Genomic DNA, 17,700 nt, shown 5'->3' with positions numbered 1-17,700 from the left:
AACAAGACTGGGTGTTGACAATTTCATCTTTTATGTTTGGAGAAAAATTAGGTTCTGGATAAGTCATTCTGTTCCTTTTTCAAGAGTAGATCAGAAGAAGCTCTGACACTAATATAGTTCTCCTTATTGCTTCTTTCAGATATCCCCACCATGGTCAGCAAGCAAAGCTTATGAGAAAGCTTGAATGGTGGTAACTTGACTCATCAACACCACTTGATTCATGGAAGAGATCCAGTACCTGAAATTGTCTAGAAAACCTTTCCAAGGTCTGTTAGGTTTTATATAAACTTTTCAGAAGGAAGAATTTCAGTTTTTCTTCATTTTTCAGTTCCCTGTTGAAGGACCTTGAAATTGAGCAGTACTCCACAACAAAGCTCTCCTGCAAGCACAGCAAACACTTGGAGAATCCATAATTTACTGTAATTATTACACTACAGGAGAGCCAGAGCCTGACCTCTTTCAACTTTAATCTGGATTCTTTATGTCTTTGTGTTGAATTGGAAGCATCCCAGAATTCAATGTTCTGGACACCAGTGGTACACAGATACTGAGCTACAACCACCTCTGCTCACTGAAATCTAAAGGACAGGCAGCAACACGGTTTTCCAAGAAGAAGGTGTGGCCCCAATGTTATCTAACAGAATCAGATTTGGTGCACAGAGAATGTACAGGTACCAAGACTGAAATCTGTGTCAATGGTTACTCAAAACTCACCACCGATTGTGTAAGCGACTACATCTTCACACTCATTTCCTGACCTTGTCTTCCTAAATTTACAACTTTGTACGTGTATAAATCACATAAAGCAAAACAAAGTGCAAATCCTTATTAGAGAAGTAAGGCACAGCAATAATATAAATAATAAAATTCTCTAAAATAATGTTATATTTCAAGTAACGGGTAATACACTATAGCTGAAACACCTGGAACTATAGATTATATACCAATATTCTAAAATGCTAAATACTGCATAAATGCAGATCGAACTGCTCTAGAGAGTTTATTATCTAAGCATAAGGCAAGACACAAAATGGAGATGGACAAATGCAAAGAAACTGTAAAAAGGCGTTAAAGATTAGAAAAACGTCTTTTATAGCAGCATTCTTCAAGAATGAAAGTGTCAAGGCCAGAGAAAGGAAGGTTCAGCAATCAAAACAACAGTTTAGGATATAGTGGATAAATTTTAACTGTGTGTATGGAAAGGCTACCTTGCAAGAAATGCTACGTAGAAAAAAGAGCAGAGTCTTAAGCACAGACTGAATGTAAGAATCCAGAAAGTGGACCAAATTAAAGATGAGTTCAGGCTATGGGCACAAGTGACAGGCACAATGGTCATGTTATCCATGGTGATCCAGAAAGGTGGCAATGAGAAAGAGATTAAGAACTCTGTTTTAGCCATTTTGAACCTGAGCTGTTGGGAAGACAGCCCTGAGGAGATGTCAGAGACAAACAGATTTTTTTAGGCTTGCTTTGAAACTCTACTCCATTAAAACAAATATATAAAAATGACCGACTGTTAGGTTACCTGAAATTTCAAATTTAACTCAAAATACTTTAAAATATTCTTACTCCACAGCCATCATCATGTGTCAGCTCTCCTAATACATTTACGTTAACTGAATACAAAAGAAATGTGAAATAAATATAACCAGGAGGGATGATCAAATCTAATTTTGATACATTAGTGTCATATGCTGTACATGTTACAATAGCAGCCAGACTTAATACTAAGCTGCAGGCTATACTGAAATTTCCAAATGGCAGATTGTTCTAAGTGATACCAAGTATAATTGAAGTAATAAACGATAGTAAAAGCAAAGCACACTGTCAGGAAGAATTTAAGTATTTACTTTTTAAAATTAAATGAGTTAGGTTTGGAAAGGCAAGACAAGTGAAATAATGCAGGGCTCAATTTACAGAAAATTCCTTTTATTTATCTGTTGCATTAACCCTTGAACTCTTGCCAAAATTACTGTAATTTCTAATACTCACTTACCTAAAGGAGAAAAAAGGCTATCATATTTTCTTATGATACAACAGCTAGCCCCAACTTTCTTCTTCTTCAAAAATGAAAGTGTTCATCATAAAAAGAACAGAAGAAGCAGAAACATCTGAAGTAATGGCTTAATGCAGCTACTTTTGCCCATTAAATGTGAGCAGCACTGCTGTCTACAGCATATGTACCCTCTAGCTGAATTTTTCACAGAACTTTGTTTCAACAACTACGGTGTGCTTGTTTGTTTTTTTTTTTTTTTTTTAAAGCAACCTGTGTACTTAATTGTAACTCAAAAAAAATATTGTACTAATAATTTACATCTATAAACCTTCAAGTTCCCAATACATGTTAATACCACAATAAAAAAACTAGCTATAAATACTGGGATATATATATATAAGTCTATATAAGTCTTTTATGTGGTTAGGACAAAGTCACACATAACCTAGAACCATGTAATACACCTAAAGCCCAAGACGAATTAGTATTCCAATCATTAACAACATTACTACTTTTTATCTACATATCTTGTGTATAATATTCTCACCTACAATGCCTTCACTCCTTTACCAGGCTAAGGACGGAGGAGCTAGACAGGTGATAAGCTACAGAGGCACATACATGAGCTTTCTCACTCTGTGAACTGAGAGTCTTCACAGTTTCATTTAATCCTGATATTTTCTTTGCAAGTTTGTTCTTGTAAGGGTAGTGTAAATACTTTTTACTCTAAGCTTTAATTCTAAGAAAAACAAAATGGATTGCATTATCAGCATTAAATCTTTAATTTACTATTTGCACATTAAATACCTATTTTATATATGCATTTCAATGTTAAGTTCCTTTACACATTCAGAAGATTTTCATCTGTTCTCCCTGAATTCATGCCTTTTCTTGCTCTTGTTCATGTCTTCAGAAACAAATACTTCAGAGGTATCCAAGACACTTAAAAGTTTTATTTACTACTCTGTAAGACTGATGGAAAATAAGTTTAAAATTGGCTTAGACTCTGAAACAGCAGAATCTTGATTTTGTAGTGGCTGGACTGGCAGGAAGAACTTTTCTTTTAATTTAATTTAATTTCCATTTATAAGATGAACCTATCATGCACCTCTAGGCACATTTACAATATAAAAAACAGCAGCAGTTCTAAGCCAACTACTGCAAGTTTGCTTGTTTTTCTCCCGTTGAATGAAATAGACAAAGAAAGCACATGAAAGACCTGTAGAGAAGCTCAAACTCAAGTTTCTCTGGAGGTCATGAACAGTACATGGCACTCAGAACAAATACAACTGTTAGCACACAAACAGCTCTCAAATGATTCTGAGGTCCCCTGTGCTGTGTGTGAGCTGGACAGCATGTCATAAAACACATTCCTTTTGCTGATGTGTTCAGGCTAAGTAGCATGAGTAGTTGCAGAACTAGTAAAATAATTAAACCTGTTTTCCTATTCATGTCTCCTGATAGCACTTGCTGGTTTCTCCCAAGATGCAAACTTCAGTTGATGTTTTTCTCAAGGTTGGGATGACTTTCATAGCATCTCTCTGTGGTGCTGGTTCCTTGATGTCTAATGCTTCTTCCCATGCAGTCTTTACCTGCTGAGTAGGTGCACTAAGAGTCTCTCTTGCTCTATCTCCTTTACTTAGCCTATCTTCATTAAACATACATGAAATTAACACCTTTGAAACATGTCTCTATTGAATTCGATTGAAATGGGCTAAAAGGTGTTAGGGAAGGGAGGAGAGACATAAAGGCAGGCTCACAAGCCTCCATTCATGGGGAAACTGGGCTTAAAAAGAAGCACAAAAACCATACACTGAGGAAGAATAGGAAAGAAAGTCACACAGAAATTAAGTAGCTTGATTAAACAGCCTATCAGTAGCTGAGCTACCAATATAATCCCCATCTTTTGATACACTCTATATATCCATACAGACCTCAAATATTCCAAATTACTGACAAGCGAGGTTGTGGGTAAAGGAGGAGAGAAATAGGTCTGGGGCAAGCTGGAGTTGTTAAAAAGTCCAGCTGACACCATTTTCTCAAGCTAAATCACAAGAAGCCTGGACCAGCGCTGAATCTTGCCTGGCAGGAACAGCTATATGTAGATTCAGGGTGCATCTGGAAGCAGATATGAGATCCTCCCTGTGTGTTCTGCTGAAGTCCACAGCATTTGCAAATTATTTATTATTAATTAATTTTCACTGTGACCCATCTTCCCCCTTGTCAACACTTTATAATGCTCTAATTCAAACAGATTATGAACAAACATTGTAAGGATAATTATAAGCTGTGTTTTATAAAACCAAGTTTCTGTTTAAAAAATACAGAAGCCAGTCAACTTAGAAAAAAACCATGTATATATATACACACACACACACTGTTCTATGCTAGAGCAATAGCAACAATCTATTTTAAAATTAGTTATTTTTGCTATTAAAGCACTTCTATAAATAATTTAACAACCTAAGTATTACCCTGGCTCTACTTCAGGAAATAAAGAACAGAAAGGACCCAGCACCATAGGGATTCAAAAAAACCCCATTTTTTAATTTAAGAAAAAAACACCAAACAAACCAACCTAAGATGCGACAGTGAGAAGTTAGTACTCCTAGTCAGTCTATAATAATAACAATAATATTTTTTCTTCAAGTTGAACACAAAGAACAAAAAAGTCATTAATAATTGAAGCTTGCCAGAGGCATGGCTATTTCTCTCTTTACTAACTGTCTACTGTCTAATTTAATTACAAGTATTAAACTCCATGCTGAGGTCAACCAGCTTCAGTTCCTCCAATATTACACTTCACCCAATGCTCATTAACGTGTCTACTGAATGGATTAGCACATCTGAAGATGTATGTACGCAGGACAGGGGACAGTCTAATGATAGCCAATTGTTCATTTATAATAGGACACATGTTTGAGACCGTAACTTATTATCACTAATACAGAATTTATTAAATTCTAAAGAAAAAAATACCAATACAGAAAACCATTTTTTTCTTAATGTGGCTATGAGAGATCATATCACCGTTGAGCATTTGTGCCTGCTCCAAGACAAAACACCTTATATACAATAAAAATTGTTGAATTCTTAATATTTTCAACTTCTTTTTGAAGGGATAATTATGTTAATAGACAGCACGTGACTCTTAAGTGAATACAAAGTCATCTTAGAAAGTACTCACCACATATTTATTAATTGGCATTTAAAGTCTCCAAGTACTAAAACGTCATTCAGACGTAATGCTTTTTCTTCTACACAAACCATTACCCTCCTTTCACCACTATACATGTGATCCTGCCAACATTTGCAATGATGGCAAAAATCACCAGTATGGCAAAATTAGAAATTGGTAGAGAATAATTTATATGGCTTAACCTACTTCAATAAAATACCAACTACTGGCAGGTAAAGGTATGATATGTTTTTTCAGAAAAAGTTACTGGATTTTCTTTGACTCTAATTTCTCCAGGTTTATTACCAAAAGAAAATCTGTTATTCAGAAACACCTACCTTTTTTGTTAAAGAGTCATCTGAATCAGAAGGCATTCTTGTTGACACATGGAACATTACTTCTACTGTCGAGGTAGCAAAATATGGAGTCGTCAGTCCAGTGCTTCTGTTTTTCTGCAGTCCTCCCATAAAGCCACAATGGTTTGTGAGATTTACCTAGAAGTAAAGCCCAGGAAGCATTAGGAAAAAAAAAAAAATTATCAGGTGATAAATACATTCTTTATACTTTGAAATGTACTTTCAACTGAATTTTTAAAACTGAAGGTCCTTTTCATAATAGTACAGTTATGCTTTTCTAAAAGAGCTCAGACTCACTGACTAGATTGGAAATCAGCTACAGTGCAGTGGCATTCTATATTCCACGATCACCACAGATGCTGCTGTGAAGCAGTTAGAGAAAAGGAAAGGTTGTGTAAATGAATATTTACTGTATTATTCCCTGATCAGTTGACTCTAGTCACTTACATGTGCTTTTTGAATTTTTAAAAATTCTGTGATACTACATCAGCCTTGACCTGAGCTCTGAAGAAACCCTGTGTGAGAGCCAGACAATTTTAAATTGTCTTGTTACCTTCCATATATTTTCTTGAGAAATTTTCATTCTGTGAATATGAAAAAAATCACAGGAAATGAACTGATAATTAGTAAATAAGTTTCTAAGTCTTAGTTCTATGGGAAATAGTTTGGCACTAAACAAATAAGCATGCTTAATGTGCTATTTCACTTTTACAACAGTGCCTAAAGAAAGCTGTATCTCAGCCATGAATACCTTTAATCTCTGCCCACATGGGATATATTCGCTTTTCTGTTAATAAAGAATCCAGAATGCAATGTTAAGAGGTTAAAATATTAGATGTCTCACCATGGAAGATTAATCCAAATTAGCAACTCTTTAATCTAGCTAATAAAGGCTAAGAGAATTAACCCACTAAAGAAGGATATTTGAAGACAGTAACTTGATTTTTTTTTCTCCTGAAGAATCAGGAATGTGGGAAATAAACATCTATGTTCAGGGATCTTAAGGGTCTTTTCCAACCTTAACGATTCTATGATTCTATGATTCTATGACAGTCAGCAGACTTCTAGCAGTTTCCCTCTGTTCCTGTGGAAAAGTCAGAGTCATTATCCACACTGCTAATCTAGTAGTGCTCTTATATACCCAAGGAGTAAGAAAAAGAACAAATAAGATGGACACTCCTGTGGACACTCCTGACGAACCCAAGTCACAAGAGGAACAGAAAACCTGCAGATTCTTATGCAGTCAGCCAGGAGCAGGAGTGATTCCTTTACTTCGTGCAACAGTGCCGAGTTGAACTTTACAATGGAAGCTAATCCTGTGCGGTCAGAAAGAAAGGAGGCAGAAAAGGAAATCCTCGTAACAGTATAGAACTAGTGACTAAAGAGTTGCAGGTCCATATAGATGATGGGGTACATGACAGTATCTCTGACTGCTGGAAGAGACATGGAGAGGAGTGTGTGAACAGATAGATGCCAAGGCAGGAAGAGGGGAGCATGAGGGAAGCTGCATGTTTTTATTTTTTTGACTCCCAAATTTGAGCAAATCTCTAATTTCAATGGACTTAACACTTCACAGGCCTACAGGGAAATCAAGATGCCTCCTAATCAGTCCATGAAAGCCAACTACAGGACTGCACATTAAAGAATCACCTCTGCCTGCACAGACTTTCTTAAATTGAAAGAGCTTAAAATTAAATAGCCAGTATTGCTAATGAAATTAAAACCAGAATTCTTCTCTACATCTTACTTGCAAAACAGTGTATTTCAGTACTTGTGAGTAGTGCTAAAGAGCCAAAGACTTATAATATCTAAAGGGGTCAGTAATTTTCTCTGTAAATAAACTCAGGATAAAAACGCTTTGATAAATACCTCCCAGCCAAGACCAGCTACAAAATCCTCATAGGCTTGACTTCCCCCAGTATTAGTAAGAATGGAGTGTTTATCTTCTTGTCCCTCAGCAACATAAAACACTGCAATCTTGTGTGTCTCTCGGCTGTAAAACACGGAATGGTCACTGCATGACAGTGCCTTTACTAATATGAAACCAAAATATGCAAACAGTACACACAGAGCATGGCTTTTAAAACATTGAAAAACATAGTGGAAGCATAACTATATGCCTTCTTTTTGAATACCTTCTGTATTTCCGTATTCCCATTCTGTCTTTTCTAGTCTCGTCTTCTCTAGAGCCTAAAGTTTTGCTATACATGAACAGCATTTACCCCTTTCATCACTTCTAAGATGTAGGATGGTGCTGGCAGCACCAATTGCTAATGGAATAGCTGGGTTTCTGAAATGAGCAAAACCTGGCATTATTGACACTGCACTGCCCATTAACAACAGTGCCTTGTGAATGCTGTGGCAAATGCAGCTTATGCAACTGAATGAAAAATCTTTAAGTGCTATAGCAATGTCTTCTGTTCACAGTTTGCTGTCAGACATTGGAGCAACTGAAGGTGGTTTCTCACACTTCTAAAACCCTCCACTGGATTTTACTTCAACTTCTACAAAAACAATTCAAAGTTTTTAATTCCATGTCTTCAAATACTAACAGCAGTGGAAAACAGCTAAACAATTAGCCGAAGCTTAAAATGTGAAGACTTTGATACATGAAAGTTTTAAAACTATTCCATGCTATGCATACAAATGTTCATAATTTTAAGTTATTTTGAAGTTTGCTCTATCTCTTGATATTCTACTTGTAGAGTTTCACCCTACAAATAACACCAATGTAAGTTCAATATAACACCAATAACTACAATACAGTGCAAAATACATGAATAATTTACAAAACTATTTTAAAAATTAGTTCAACTCTCACATCTATGCAATTAGAGCCATTTAAGTACAAGCACACTTAAAACAAATAAGTAGGCAGCCATTAAAAGAATTTACCATTGTCTTGAGTCCAAATTTCTGAGTTCTCGAAGTAACTTCTCATTTTTCTTCAGCAGATGAAAGCTCCTTCTAAATAGAGAAATTTGTAACTCTTTTATTACCTGTTCACTGATGGATACAGAACAGTACAAGAATGGTACAAGAACATTTCCAGGTCCATTCAAGAACAGCCAACAAATGCTTTTGCCTTTTCAATAGTCTTTTCTTATATAAAACATTAAGATATCTTTCAAAAAATATACAAGCAATTTTTTTTTACTCCAGGAAATCTTCTATATCCATGATAGCCCTGAGTACAACCTTTACTTTTTTCCACTTTCTTCTGTCAACCTATTGGATCCCACTGCAATCAATCTCTTCTCTACAGAAGAACAGGCAGAACTCCCTTTGACGCATATATAAGCTGCACATTTTACTAGGCCGCAATATATATGCTTAGTGACAAAAGACGCTCCCATAATCTACTGTCCTAGGGAGTTAGTGCATTAAACACAGAGCTTTTGCTATTCTGAATTGCAGACGAGAGCAGAACATAGCTCACTAGTCGCCCAGCCAGCTGTAACAATTTAAAGAAAAGACAAAACAATATGTTAGAGCAAGAAAGGCACTTTTCATTTCTTTTAAACTGCACTTAAGATGTTTCCCACAAAACACAGTGGAATGAGTTTTAAGAACAGTACTGTTCAAAACCAGACTGCCTTGAGGAATTAAAGACCCAAACAAGAAGGGTTATAACACCAAAATTTTGTCCGATTCCAGTGATATCTCAGTGACACATATGATTTTTGTTTTATAGAATATCCATTTCCCTTCATAGTGAGATCTAATATGGAATTTGACAGCTATGGCAAAACCAAGATTTCAGAAAGACCCTTAAATTCTAGGATGCTAATATTTGTACATACCCACATGTATATGCAGACCTACACCTAACTACACCCACGCAAAAATAATAACGTAAACAGCAACATTACTTTTGTAACTGAACATGGTTTGTCTCCTGTTGTTCTAAACAATACCCAAGCAATACCCAAACATTGCCAATGTTGAAATAAATAGTAGGGGACACATCTTTCTCATTAGCTAACACAGATGCAATGCTTTGAGGCTGCATGCAAGCATGCTCTTAGCAGGCAAAGCAGCAGGACACTGTCCAGCAACACAATAGCTGAGAATATGACACTTTCAGAGTCTCATTCTGGCATAGAAAGGTAGTGATTTTTGCAGGAACATACATGGGAAGCAAAGAAATCAAAAAAGATGCCTTCTTTACCCATCGTAGTATGCCTTAGTACAGTTAGTGAAAGGATTATTAGAAAAGATATCACTCCTTCAATTTGCCTTCCAACACTGTTCTAAGGAAAGAATATAAATAGCAACAAAGGCAACAGGTTCCTCCTTTCTGTCTCTCTAAATGACAGGTTGAAATGCAGAAGAAAACTGCCATTTTCCCCATAGTTGCACATCCCCTCTCCTCTTTTGTTGGCTGGCCTGGAGTATTTTTGGCTTAACCCACTCTATGTTCAACTATTATTACACAGTAAGAATAGCACAATTCCTTAAAAGAAAGTTCTTAAATTGTGAGTTTTTTCTTTTTACCTTTTATCCCAAGAATTCATTCCCAGTATACTGAGAAGTAATCTGCAGTAGTAAAATGCTGACTGGGGCTTTTGTGAGGTTGGCTCATCCTGCTCCATAGCTCTCATATTTAAATCATTGAAATGCTTTTCAACAAACTCCCTCTCTTCTGTGTGCTGTTTCAGAATTGCATTGATGACATCGTTCTCCTGCTTCTCTGAAATGCAGACTGGTTGAGGAGCAGGAATGTTGAGTGAGACACCAGTTCTCTGTAAGCATTCAGGGCTTGTAACACCTAAATACTGTAGGAGCTCATCAAGGGCATCTTCTTCATCCCTGATGGTATCCCATGTTGGTACAGTGTCTCTAAATTTCCTTTTTACTTGGAGTGTAATTCCATCCCTTGCAGATACATCCTCCACATGCTCAAAAGATGAAAGAGCATCTTCTGGTTTATCTTGTTGAGATAATGAAAGTGCAAAAGAAGTTTGTTGTGAAGATCCACATAAAGATGATGGTCCATACAAAATGGCCGAATCCCACGAGTATTTGCCAGACAGATCACGCACTATAATTCTAACATTTGAATTAGCAGATGCAAGTCCAGCAGACAGTCCTCCCCCAGGCATGTCGTCTTCTGCTTGGATTTGTATGCAAGATACCAGGGAAGTATTGTTTAACACAAAGAATTGAAGGTTTGGGTTCTCGAAAAGTTCAGGAGAAAGCTCAGGACTTTCACTGTATGGATTGTCGTTGTTTTCACACACTTGACTGGTTAGCATAGCAGGACCTCCACTCATAGGATAGTGGCCTAAGTGGTTGACTAGATGTGTTATCACAGTACGAGCAGCAACAGAAATTAATCCTTGTTGCATGTGAGTTTTCACTGCAAGAGAAAGAACGTAAGTTTTAAAAGAAGAGTTCCAAAAACAACACTGAGATTTATGTATTTCTTTTGGTCTCCTCTTCTTTGTGAGTTTTAAACAGAGGATGAGCACTGCAAGGTTAGGATACAGCCAACTCAGTAATGGAAAATATGTATTTTGATGAACACTGGTCTCTCATATAAATAGCATGAAAAATCATAAGATAGTTGAAGAAGCATCTTCATTATTTTACAGCCTACCACACCTCCTTTACCATAGCTTTGTAATCAGCATGGTTCTCCTAAAATACACAATTTCTTAATCTAGTGAAAATAAATCTTAAATTGCTGATGAAGTAGAGATCATAACTGTGTTGTAAGAAGTCCATTTCCAACTGCAGTGGACTTTTATATTTATACACATCATTACATTGTGAAAAACAAAGGAACATAGATGCACAAAACCTCTAATCCATCTTAATTTCCCCAGGGAGCATATAGCTGTAGGTTAGGTTGAGAATAATACTGGATGATTTTAAAGTACCAAACCAAAGACTGGGCTATCTACACTGAACTCAATATAACAGTAGCAAAATTTTCAAAAAGCCCATCTCATGCCCCAACTGCATTTTGAGAAGTTTCAGGCTGGAAAAACTTGGAGGGAGAAAGAGAAGTTAATTGTGCCTATCTTATCTGAAATTCAACTTGTGAGATGCACTGGTATTTCAATATGGTTTTGCCACGTCCTTTTTGTTGCATACCTTCCACTTGCATGCAACATTATCTAAATTCACAAAAGGAATTTCTTAATGTTTATACCACATCCTGCTAACCCAGTACTTTGTTGTTATTGGATTCTTCTATCAAATCCACTCTACATTACCCATGAAGTACAGAGCTGGTCAAAGTGAAATTGTCAGGCAGACAATCCTCAACTGCTCAGAGTACCCACTGAAGAACCCATACACAGAAGTATTACACTGCTGAAGATCACAGGTAGAAGAGAAAACAGGATCAATATGGCAAAGCACATTATTTCTGCAGCCTCTCTCTTTTAACAGGACCTGGGTGCCCTGAGTTTGGGATTTACAAGGGGAAAATAGATCAAGACTCTATTCCTCAGGATTACATCATATATTTTAAACTATATTAAACATTGAAAACTGCTGCAAACACTTCCCACCTTCTTTCTCACCAAAAATCCATCAAACTAGAATGTTCTGAACCACGTTACTTTTTCATTCAGAATTTACTGAGAAAATGTAACCTCCTGTTATGATGAAGTATGGTATGATGAATTCACCTCCCCTTATATTGTGTATTTATACACAATAAAAACTAGTGTTTAATAAACAAATTTCTTTTTGCAGTTTAAGCTGTCTTAATTGGTTTAACTGGAAGAATAAAGGCAAATTTGTAATGCATACTGACTGTCATGACAGATCTTTAGTTTCTGAAGCACTGGATACATTCTGCGTCTGCAGAAGTAAACAATTAGTATATATTTGCCGCCTTCCCCCCCCCTCCCCGCCCCGGTTTGGATAAAGCATGTAAGAGACATTTGGGATTCTGGCTCTTCTCTACCTTTAGGGAGCACTAGATGTGAACTGCAAAAAGGAAACATTTCACCCTGTTAATAGTTGGCAAAATCAACTTAATTTTTACACTATTCCAAAATGCAGAAAAACTCAAATACTTTAATAAATTAAGACCTTGAAAACTAATATAAACAAATTAGATATTATATTTTTATTATGTATAACATTCTTGAGGTTTAAAAATTTGGATAAAGCATGTAAGAGACATTTGGGATTCTGGCTCTTCTCTACCTTTAGGGAGCACTAGATGTGAACTGCAAAAAGGAAACATTTCACCCTGTTAATAGTTGGCAAAATCAACTTAATTTTTACACTATTCCAAAATGCAGAAAAACTCAAATACTTTAATAAATTAAGACCTTGAAAACTAATATAAACAAATTAGATATTATATTTTTATTATGTATAACATTCTTGAGGTTTAAAAATTTACAAACACAAAAACATTCCGTGAAGCTGAATTAAATGTCCAAATATTGATAGCATACAAGGAAATTAAGTTATAGTGCCATCTGCTGAAATATAAGAGGGAACTCTAAGAAAGTTTAGACAAGAGAAAGGGAAAATAAGTTGGATCCTTGAAGGATAATTTGTCAGTGAAGTACTAACCAGCACCTGGACAATGCAGAGGCTGGCTCATCTTTGTCAGGATATTTATGCCAAGTGTTTAGCACCTGGCACTGCACAGTTAAGTAAGGTAATGCTCTTCTCAGGTTCCTAGGAGCAAAGACATGTGAGCTTCCCAGCTACCTGAAGTCTCACACTGTGTAGGTTAAATGCCTTCAGTTAAGTTCTGCTGAAAAACCTGAAGAAATGAGAGGGACCTGTTAGCATAGAAGTTATTACTATTACTTTTCTGTGGCAAACCCTAAAGATCTCAAACCTGACCATGGTTGTATTGTGCCTGTGTGCATGAATTTACTCCCTTAGGAATCTAAGGGACATATGGAAAATAAAGATGATACAATGAGAGAAAGAGCGGAACACTGAATTTAAATTCAGAAGGTCCATTCGCAGTCCTACCATGGTCTTTCTCTGAAAATTTTACTCTTGAATTAAAATAACAAATAAAAGAATTGGGATATAAATCTATCATTGCCTCTTTTATAAAGTGAGAATGATACTTCTCATTGAGTTTTCCCTCAGAATACAGTATTGTTGATCTAAAAATGACACAGAAAACTTAAATCAGAAGTATTAAGAGAAGCATACAGAGAAGTAAACTGTAAGATGTAACCTGTTATGTTGAAATAAAATAAAGCAGTCTCAAAACATTTTTGCCACACAGCAAATCAGATTTTGGTGATGGTTTCCCTTAGCGCAAAAAAAAAAAAAAAACCAACACAAAAAACAAAACCAAAAACAAACCCAGTAATGCTTTTTGAAAATATGAGAATTTTAAATTAATTTCCTAACTTCCTCAATCAGGAACAACTGGACATTCACCATATAAGAATTCCTAAAATTAGTATCTAAACCATGCTCTTTGTTTCTGGAGGGCAGATCAAAATACACAATAACACAAGCCATCACAGCTTTACCACAAATTCTACAAACTAAGCCATACCATCACACATTAAAGCAGTCTAGCTGGCTGCTTTGCCAACCTGTCCTCCGGAGTGAACTCATCTCTGCTCTCTTTGCAGTCTTTTGCTTGGGCAATGTCATTTATATGTGTACATGACCACTCTGTAATTTGCTAGAAGCATGTTATATTGGCTATTTTTCTCAGTCCCTGAAATTACCTCATTTGTGGAAAGGCTGAAGGTCCATCACCACTAATCTGTATCAGTGACATGAATGGAGGATTCCTGAATTTCCTTAAGATATGTTGTTAACTCTTTAATTCCACTTTGGCTGAACAGCTTCTAAACAACTACAGTTACGTAGTACAAGGAAAAAGTAATGACTGAGGCTGGAATTTAACTCTCCTCACCCTTTTAGCTATCTAAAGAATGATGCACCTGTACAGACTGATTCATGTCAGTTAGAAGCCCAAATTGGAGAAATGGGATGAATCACTCTGGAAACTCTTCTCTTTCTCCATTACATTTAGAGGGAGCCTAAGAGCATTCAGTTTAGCTTAGCTACCTGTATTTTCCATTAGTTTAAGGAAGTCTCACTCCTTTCTAATTTTAAGCTTCAGGTATAGAGAGATGCGGTTACAGAGAACCCATCTCTAGAATATCCCTCATGAAACACAAACTGCGCTAATCTGGATGCACCATGTATAAAGTGTTTTTTTAAAAAGTGTACTTTTTGTCCCCTTTCAGTAAAAAGGCAAACAGCAAAGACTTAAAAGAGAAGTACTTCCTATTTCTGTTTTTTAAATAAAAGCTAAGGCCAAACATCAGATCGGGGAAACCTTTTCTTCAGAAATTGAAATATATTAGGAAAAATGATCGATCTATGAAAGAGAGTTTAAAATATGTTTGGAGAAATATGACAAACGGAGAAAAATCCATTAAATCAATAATTGATGGACCACTGTATCTATGCAATGCAACTACTACCTTCCAATCATAATTATCGCTAAGAGATTTGTGATCTATGAAGAACAGGTTTCAAAATTATTTTGCCTATAATTGCAAAATAACTCCCACAAAATATTATTTCCTTATGACTAGACTCTATTCAATAGTCTGATTTTGCTGTCTATTGACATTAGATGATGTATAGCACTTTTTGTTTAATGCTACATATTTTCATGCAACCAGCTTTCCTGTCAATGCAAGGGTCACAAAACCCCTCAATTTTACTTTTTCCTAAATGTTTGCATCATTTAATATAAACAACAAAAAAGCTTTGAAGGAGAGACTCCATTTTAATTCTCCCTCATATGTGTTCATGGTCCTGCAATGACAGGTAAAAGATCAGAAGGAGGTAACCACATCATGGCAGAATGCAGTCCAAGTTAGCTTTTGCACATCTAAATTGTACAGTGAAGGGCTGTAATGCTATACCGTCCTTGGAGAAAGCGTACCTCTGTCAGTGTGAGACTGAATCCAGGCTAGTTAGGTGCGGTTAATTAACACAGGCAGCACTTGTTTGCCTGCACTGTAGCTAGAGGAAGCCGTTGTCAATACTAGCCAGAGGAACAGTTCATCAGCCTTCAGGTACCAAGGTCAGGTTGGACGGGGCTCTGAGCAACCTGATCTAGTTGAAGATGTCCCTGCTCATTGCAGGGGGGTTGGAGTAGATGACCTTTAAAGGTCCCTTCCAACCCAAACTATTCTATGATGCTATGTAGACAAGCCCTGTGATTCCTTAGATACACGAAAGCACCACACACTTGCTGTCTGCAAGTTCTAATGATGCAAGAAAAGCTTCCTGCTGATGTCTTTATTGACAGCTGCTAAAAGTTCATTCTGGTTTAAATATAACACTTTAGTATACTTAACACTTAATTTCAAAATTATTCTTTGTGTATCTTATACTGCAACCTACCACTTTATCTGAAACCTACAGAAAGGAGGACAAAGAAAATTTCACAGATAATCCTAGGTGTAACAGGTTCCTTGTGAGAGAGAGCACTTGGAAAGTTACTGAAACAGAGAGGGGAATAGTCCTCTTCTCTCCCCACATCACCTGTTTCTAGAGGATTTATCAAATCTTTGCCCTGCCATTTATTGCAGGGCTTGCTCCAGCCTCTCAATAGATCCTGTCCCTGCTACACAGCTGTATCAGTGAAAGTCCCATATCTTCATGGGTCTCATACCACATCATACTGTGGTAAGTGTCCGTAAAACTTGTGATGGATCTGACCTTGAACAATGGGAGGCATAACAGAGCACATCAATCACATCTATTAAACTGATCAAAAGCACCCTGTCTTAAGAATTCTGGTGTTTCAGTACTTTCAGCTTTGCTTGTGACCTAAGGGAAGAGTCTAGCAATCCTCACCCTGTCTTTCTCAACTTCCTTGATTTCCCTACAACTGCCATCCTGCCCATTTCCATTCCTTCGAAAAAGGTATCATGACAGCACTTTTACTCTACTGAAAAAGAGCACTGGCATGCTGCTCTGCGGCTAGCTTGCACTAATTGACCCCCTGTCTTGATGGAGTCCCAGACTGGTTGTTATCCACTAACTTTACTCCTCTCACTCCTCCAACAATGCCAGGGAGAACAGATGCTGTGTGACCGGTTAAGCTCTGCCAATTTTATTCTCTGCCTGGCAATGTGGACTAGAAGTGCCAAGGTTGCAAGACCAGGGTTGCATTATAATACTGTAGTTTGCCAATTAAATTTCACGATCTGACTTACAATTCCAGAGCCCTGAAACTTTAAAAACATATGGGGCTTCCTTAGTTCATCTGCAGAGATAAAAGGAACAACTGAAATTACTTTTATTTAGAAATTTAACAAGAAATCATAAAAGAACAGATCACGTACGGAAACGCAAAATGAAGATATCGATGCTAAGGCTTTGTGCAACTACATTCATTTAAAGAGAAATCTATTCAAGGTTGTCTTTTCAGATTGTCAGATTAAACAAGCCACATGGCATTTGCTGCTAACCCATAATTACAGATTATTACAGAATACAAAAGATGCCAGGCATAAAAAGCTACTACAATTCACTACACTGTAATAGAACATGCAGTGGAAGTTAATTTTGGCAAATGCTTTAAATATTAGCTTTACATAATATGTATAGGTGAGACTGTAATTAGGACAGAATGAATCCTTCGAAGCCTCTTTCATTCTGACCCAGCAGATGATTACTTTTTACTAATAAGACCACAGCCATTTGACAAAAAGCCAACTATAGTAGCTTGCTTCATTCTTCAGTAAATTTAATAATTACAGCTCCTCCTGCCAATAGTTCTCAAATCAGACTTGTTCAATCCAATACTGAGCTTATTAGGGGACAGCTCTATGTTTAGAATTCTTTGGCCAAAAAAGTACTTGAGGATGATGAAGCATGCCTTAGACAAGGGCACAATGATTAGCCATTTTCTCTACATAAAAAACAGCACGTAGTCACTACAGACCACAAAATCACCTGCTGTTAGCACACAGCTGCTACAAAGAGCTTCTGCATTTATCTGGTTCTTAATACCTTTAAGGAAGCCTAAATGGAACAACTTAATATGGAGGGAGAATAGCACTACACAGAGTTTCTGGTATCAGTATTAATCTCATCTTTTTCAATTTTCTTCCTAACGTAGCCATAGATACACTGCATAATATATGCTACTACTCTGTAGCTTAGTTTCTCGATTCTTT

General features: G+C 36.6%; 1 protein-coding gene across 7 annotated transcripts in view; it reads right to left on the bottom strand.

Annotated features, from left to right (window-relative positions):
- RALGAPA1 (Ral GTPase activating protein catalytic subunit alpha 1) overlaps positions 1–17,700 on the bottom strand; it is a 138,336-nt gene that overhangs the window by 36,970 nt on the left and 83,666 nt on the right. For 5 of the 7 annotated variants that reach the window (XM_082318766.1, XM_082318768.1, XM_082318772.1 and 2 more), the window contains 4 exons: positions 10,028–10,892; positions 8,426–8,497; positions 7,400–7,523; positions 5,513–5,668 (listed from right to left, as the gene is read on the bottom strand). In XM_082318766.1, coding sequence (XP_082174892.1) covers positions 5,513–5,668; positions 7,400–7,523; positions 8,426–8,497; positions 10,028–10,892 — 1,217 coding nt within the window. Of the gene's footprint in view, positions 1–5,506; positions 5,669–7,399; positions 7,524–8,425; positions 8,498–10,027; positions 10,893–17,700 lie in introns of those variants that run through there. The other 2 variants (XM_082318770.1, XM_082318771.1) reach the window with 2 other exon arrangements.

This window comes from Platalea leucorodia (assembly GCF_965183815.1).
Source record: "Platalea leucorodia genome assembly, chromosome: 7".
Classification (NCBI taxonomy): Eukaryota; Metazoa; Chordata; class Aves; order Pelecaniformes; family Threskiornithidae; genus Platalea; species Platalea leucorodia.
Note: the sequence above shows the minus strand (reverse complement) of the source record. Positions and strands in the feature narration are given on the sequence as shown.